Consider the following 7119-nt stretch of genomic DNA (forward strand, 5'->3'; position numbering starts at 1 on the left):
CACACACACACACATATATATACACACACACACACACACACACACAACACACACATTTTTATAGCACTTGCACGTCGAAGATGTACATACAGGCATCCTGGGGGGTTAGCTACGGCTACTTCAGCGTTCTATGTACAAAAAATCCAGAAATGTGGGACAAAGTCCATACTCTCTGTCTCAACCCCCGTTCAACTGTTATTCTTTAAACATTGCTTTGTCCGTCGCCATTCTGTAAGGCATGTATGTCATTTGGAGATTATCGACCACTGCGACGCACTGGGTTACGAACTGTTCCTTTTTTGTTTGAGCAAAAAGAAGGAAGTCGACATAACAATGGGCATAAAGTGCAGGGAAAAAGCAATGGACAGAAATAATACGGTAAATAATAGAAGTAAAACCTACCAGTGACGCTCCCCCTCCTTTTTTCCCAACAGTTCGCATGAACTAGAGCTGACACGCAAAAGTTCGAAGTACGAACACAGTAGGGTTCATATCGCTTTTCTCTCATCTTTCCTGGAATATGTCCCCTCAGCCAAGCGTCCAGACGTTGGACCACGTGACTCATCTTTGAAATAACTAAGCATATGCATGGTATGTAGTTTAATCTTAACATTATCAACAGTAGCAATAACAACAATAACCACATCATTTTGTTCAATATTTTCTCTTACGCACGTTTTTCTTCGCCTGAATCCCACGCCATGTCTACTCTGGGTAATGTCTTGAATGACAAACTCAGTACAAGACAAATTCTCCTCCATCTACTTCGGATGTCCTTGTTTGTGTGCAAGTACACGCCTTAATAGACGCTGGTACATCATGTGGAAGGCTAGACACTTGGCCAAGTGGTTACTTTTTGTGTTTTAGTAAGCGTTTTACAACACTCACAACATAGTTAGGTCATATAAGTGCCGAATATTGGAGACGTTACAAGGGAGTAACAAACACAAAAAGGGAGGAGAAATATGGAGGACAGATGTCGATAGAAAAGAAGGAGCAAAACATACCGAAATAATAGCCAACCACCTACCCCAAGTGGTTTCAGAACAGAAAACGGGATAGAAAATGAATGAAGTCAGAGATAATACATGCACTTCTGAACGTACAGCATACATTTCCTTGAGCGTCATTTCGCAACCCCCCCCCCCCCCAAAAAAAAAACCCCAAAAAAACCAACAAAAAAACCAACAGGGTTGCATGTACTGTTGCAGCGCAGAGCGTCTGTAGATGTTTATTTACCAAACACACTGCGGGAACCCCTCCATATCGCTAGGTGAGCGACCTGGCTTTGATACCCCAAGGGAGTTATTTAAAAACGCAGCCAGTATTTAATTAATGTGTTCACAAGTCGTCCCAGACAACAGCTCTGAAACACTTCCATCGATCATCAAGGTCACCTTCATTGAATCAACACCACGGCACAGGGTCCGGAGGATGTTGCTGTGGAAAATCCACACTGTAGTCTGAATGTCGATTTCCTTCGATTGATCAAATCACTTTGAGGGTTGAATACGCCTGGCAGGCTTCAGCATCCTATGTTTTAACCCCCGATTTAAAATATCGTCATTCGCTGCAATAAAAATAAAGCCCTGAACATTTTCTATGTCATCACCATTTGTTGCCATTCACACTTACACTATGATGTTCATCCTCAAGCACTTCTTTCCTTCACTACATGCAAATCAATTTCCTACTTATGCAAATGATCCCGCTTCAATAAAACCCCGAGCATAATTTATAGCTAAAAGCAAAGCTTACTGTAAGACACCATCCAAGAGAACGCTCTCATAAGATCACAAATAGAATGAAGACATAACAAAATATGCCCCAGAACGACTGAACTTTTTTTTTTTATCTATTCCATTTAACGATTCGTATACTCCCCCCCCCCAACCTTCCACTTACCCCCAAACTAAATAAAAAGGTATTAAAAATGTTCCTTCTCACAGATTCGTGACCTGTTCACTTACACGTATAATTCATCCCACGATTCATAGCCCCCGCAGCATCTTCAGCAGCAACCTGAGTGGCCAAACTCCGACCATAATTGTTCGCGCTCAAAGAATTTGATCGCTTCAAACCGAACTGGTTGCTGCTGAGACGCTCTGGCTTATCTAGCCTCCCCTCTAGATGTTTTCTCAATAAATATTTCTGCTTATCATTTTTCAAAGCCCCCTGGGCCAAGCAGACGGGCGATAATAATGAGAGAACGAAAGTGCATTGGGGGAAAGAGACAAACCCGGGGGTATTTTGCCTTGTTGTTTTCTAGTTGTCTTTTTTCGGGGGGGGTCTTTTTAGGCTTTGGTGGCAAAAAGAGAAGGAGGTTGGGGTGTGGATGGTGGCGGCATGGAAGCAAGGGGAAACCACGCGAGTAGCAGAAAGCGACGTGAGAAAAAACAAAAATAAACAGACACTAGACAAACAAGTCAGCGGGGATCCTTTTACCGACAGATGGCAGATGCGGCGAGAAAGTAGCCGGTGATGACGTGGTCATTGAGGAGAACACTGCACGAAGTGTGGGGGCCCACATGGGTTGTGGGGAAGGGGGTGGGGTGTGTTCGAGACAGAGGGTGAAATGGAAAATCAAATACCTCCTAAATAGTGGCAGAGGAGAAACTGAACAAAATGATGGCTAAAAATTCAGAACATCCTTCTTTTTGAAAAATAAAGTCAGAGTAGTACTGACAGTTCCACACAGCTATCGTTTTTATGGTGCTGGGAAATGGATAACTTTGTGGAGAAAGAGCGTTATTGAAATTCATTGCCGGTGTGGTGGGCAGACTCAAATATTTTACAGAGCTGCATAACATCAAAGAAAAGCGCAGCAAGTACATGCCAGTTATCCAATATGGTGTGGTCTAAGGGTAAATGTTTTCGCATTTTCTTTTCTAATCTTGATAGTCCTAATTCAGTACTGACGCAATAATCAGAACACTCATTAACTAACTTCAATATAGGGAGGATGCGTGAAATATTCACTTACAGGTACTCACTTCGACGTTGTCCGGCATTTTTAACTAGATGTTCATTACAAATCACACATGGGTTTGATGCAATCATACACCAAGTACCAACATGTTTTATACATGATTGAAAAGTAGTAAAGAGATAAATATAACTTGTTTTTATATACAGTAACAGAATAGAGGGCGGAACAAAGATTTGTAATGGTGTATTTCACTGTCAGCGTTAAGCCAACACTTCTAAGTATAGAAATACGCCCCGTCCCTACCAAATAAATAGTTAACCTGCTGACATGATGTAGAATGATTTCCTCTTTCATCATCAGTCTCAACAGTCATTGGATATCACTATGGCCATCAAGAAAACCCAAGTACACAGTTTTTATGGACGACGCCAGGGGCAACCACCAGAACGAATAGAAATCTACAATTCCCACCTTTGCTGCAAATGTAGGAGAAAGGAAAGGAGCTATATTTTTTTCAATTTGTGAAGCGTAAGACTACATGCTTTTGCCCTTGCGATCAAGTAAGCATCAAAAGTACCATACTTTTGTGTGCAGCAGAAAAGACTGACACCACACGTTAAGTGGCAATCCACCAACTCACTAATAACAGAAAAGAATTACAGAAGGCAACAATAAAAAGGGGCCTCTGATTCCAAAAGCAACGGGGAACAAAGTTTTAAAAACGTAAATAACCCCCCCCCCCCAACCCTTCAAGAATGATAGAAAGTGCAGTAGTCAGCGATGCGATTACAAAGCAGAACATAAAGTAACATGAAAGAAAAGACCGGCAAGGAGAAATGACTAGAACGGTCCGACAGAAAAAGGCAAGGATGCAGGCAGAATTACACACATACCAAAAAACACACACAAAGGAATATTATACATTATATAAAGTTTTCTATAATATATATGTGGGAGTGAGGGCGAACAGAAAGCTATTTCACGTGATCTGTCGAAACGTTGCATCACGCAAGCTTAAAAGCACATAGTAATAATACAAACACGCACGCACACACACACACACACACTTACACATACACACACATACACTCACATACACACACACAGAGTTCAAAGTTCCAGCGCGGCAGAAGACAAGAACGAGCAGTTATCGCAGACTCGCTCCCTACAAATTTTTTTCCCTCAGAGCTATTTTTCTTCCCCACGCCTGAAAACACTGTTGACGCCAGCGCTAACAAGGCACTGGTTGTGATTTTCCAGTCATAACAACCCGCTTACAAGCTTGGGAGAGACACTAGAAGGATTTCTTTGGGTGCGGTAAGTGACATTTGGAGGGTTAAAAAACATCACCCCCCCCCAACCAGCAACAACAACAAATTGCAATTATTATTCTCACTGCAATAATACAATCGTAGGATAGGCCTTGGTCGGCTATAAAACTAATTCTGACCTTTCTTGGACTTGGCTCCGATCTTCAGCTTGGACGGCCACGTTATCTGAGTATTTGTCTCTTCCATGACCTGAGGAGTAAGTAAAACAGTTGAAAATGCAGGCATTTGAAGTGTGTACGGCTCTAAAATTAGTAAAATGACAAATAAGGCATTGAAGGTAACAACTTGATTATAAATCCAGTATTTATTTCTGCTCTTTCTCCTGCCCCCCCCCCCCCCCCCCTCTCTGTCTCTCTGTCTCTCTCTTCACCCCCTGTTGTGACCCTCCCCATTCGTCGCGCATGCGAGCGCACGTACACACACATACATATTCACACACATACACACATACATACTCACACACTCACAAGAGAGTGTGCAAGAGCATGTCGTGATAATAGAAAAGGGAGAGAGGGAGAATAAAAAGGAGGGAGTTACTCAAAGACAAGTTTTTAAAAAAAGAAGAAAAGACCAAACTAAGATGATATTAAGCATGAGCGGCCAAGGGCATTTCTTTTCGCAGCAAGACACTGTCCACGCGCGCACACACACACACACACACACACACACACATACACACACATAGACACACACATAGACACACACATAGACACACACACATGCACACACATAGACACACACATAGACACACATAGACACACACACACACACACACACACACACACACACACACACACACACACACACACACACTCACTCACAAGAGAGAGGGTGAGAGCATGTCGTGATAATAGAAAAGGGAGAGGGGGAGAATAAAAAAAAGACAAGTTAAAAAAAAAGAAGAAAAGACACAACTAAGATGATATTAAACATGAGTGGCCAAGGACTTTTATTCTCGCAGGAGCAAGCACACTGTGCCGGTACCGCTGACCACAGCGCATGACGCTAAAGCCCAAACAGCAATCACGAGAGCCAACAAGTAGCGATAACCCCCGCCTCCCCTCTCTACATGCCAATCACCACGCGTCGGGAAACCTGTGCTGCCAGCCAGCCGGCCCTGCTCGGAGACTCCGGGATATCTACAGGAGGCACACTCCCAAGTCAGTACCAGAGGAGAAGACCCGAATTCAAAATGTTTCAACTACGATATTAATCTTTCACAAATGGAACCTTGTGGCTCCTGAGTAACAGGAGGTCATTCGACCCCTCATTCTGATAGGCGCTCTCTGACAAGCTCATGGACGCAAAAACTCTCTTTACAGGGTACCTGTGCAGTGAGCTTTTTTTTGGAAATCACAAACTTAGAAGTCAGTTATGTCCGTTATTTCATATGCGCTTCACGCTCACGTCAAGACATCCAGGTGGAATTAGGTAATAATCGTTGTAAAGCGCGTACAGCATGCTGTAGAGAGTGGATATGTGCTATAAATATTCAGTTGCTATTATAATTGGAATTATCCAGTAATTCACTCCAGCAGCAGAGGTGTAACCGCCAATAATTTTACCCACATCATTTCAGATCGAATCACGTCGCACAAAATGGAGCGTTCTTCGTCTGCAAATGAGCACTTGTAAAATTATGAAAGTGCCGTTTTTGTGTATTTCTATTATGTATTATGTTAGACATCCGACAAAGCCGACAGAAATGAACGTCTCAACTGTTGTTCTAATCCTTTTCGTGTTCCGTAGCTCATTGAACACTCTTCAACATATACAATTATGTATTTTATGTAAATGTTTTACCATCTCGCCCCTAAAGGTGAATGGATAGTAACAATACAATACATTCACATTTAGGAGGCGGGTAGCATCAACCCATGCTGCGAGGGAAGCAGCATTCCAGCGATCAGAGATATTGGTGTTAAACAACAACAACAACAACAACAACAACAACACAATAGCAGTAACACCCCAACAAATATTTATCACACCGAACTCACGTTTTCTGATTTTGACGGTGAAGAGCGTAACCGTTCCAAGCCAGACGCCGGTACCACTTTATTGGAGCAAGCACCCTGTAAAGTAGCGCTTCGCTACCCTCCGGACTTATCGCGTGGACTTCGTGGCCCCGTTACATAAATATAAACTACTTATCGCCGACAAATCCCGGACCACAGAGTCAGTACGGTCCATCTATAATAATAACGTACAGCAGATGGAACCTTTGTCCACTCGGTTCCCGACATGCCCTGAGATATCGGATATTAAAAGTTGCGTTCTCCAAGGACGCTTCTGAACGTGGAAAGAGTATTCAGCTGGTCAGCTGAAGACTATGTTATCTGCGTCGTGGGTATAGAGTGGGCTGTCGGTACTTCAAAAAAAGTAACTGCTGATATTTTACGCCCCCATAGACACGAGTTGGATCATTTAGGAAGCGGGCCACTCTGACTATGCCTGTCAGGGCCATCCAGGGCTGAGAGGGATACAAAGTCCGAGCAGGCAAAGAAAAGTATACCACAAATATTCTCCCCGAATCTAACTCGTGTCTTCTGTGTGCGAAGTAAAAGTGCCCGACAGCTACACCACTGACCCTGTTGCTGCTACGTGCACGACATAGCTTCATGGGAAAAGAGAAGCACATACACAGAACAAAGGCCATAATAATGATTATAGTGCTACGAGGAAAAAGTGAGATGTACAGACAGATAAAACAGGGGAATAGTAAAGAGAAAAACAACCTGATCAACGTCATACAACAACTATATGACAAGGCCTCCAGCGCAGTCTACCTTAATGGCAGTATGGGGGACTGGTTCAGGACAACGGTCGGGGTGAGGAAAGGCTGTTTGCTCTCTCCCA

The 7119-nt window shown here is 43.1% G+C and overlaps 1 protein-coding gene across 1 annotated transcript in view; it reads right to left on the bottom strand.

The window, feature by feature from the left end:
- The window catches only part of LOC101860642 (protein bicaudal C homolog 1-A), a gene marked incomplete in the record, with an annotated part of 146266 nt that overhangs the window by 77859 nt on the left and 61288 nt on the right, over positions 1-7119 (bottom strand). Inside the window, 1 exon segment of the mRNA XM_013081068.2 lies at positions 4380-4449. Within this exon segment, the coding sequence (XP_012936522.1) occupies positions 4380-4449 (70 nt within the window).

This window comes from Aplysia californica, unplaced genomic scaffold (genome assembly GCF_000002075.1).
Source record: "Aplysia californica isolate F4 #8 unplaced genomic scaffold, AplCal3.0 scaffold00113, whole genome shotgun sequence".
Taxonomy (NCBI): Eukaryota; Metazoa; Mollusca; class Gastropoda; order Aplysiida; family Aplysiidae; genus Aplysia; species Aplysia californica.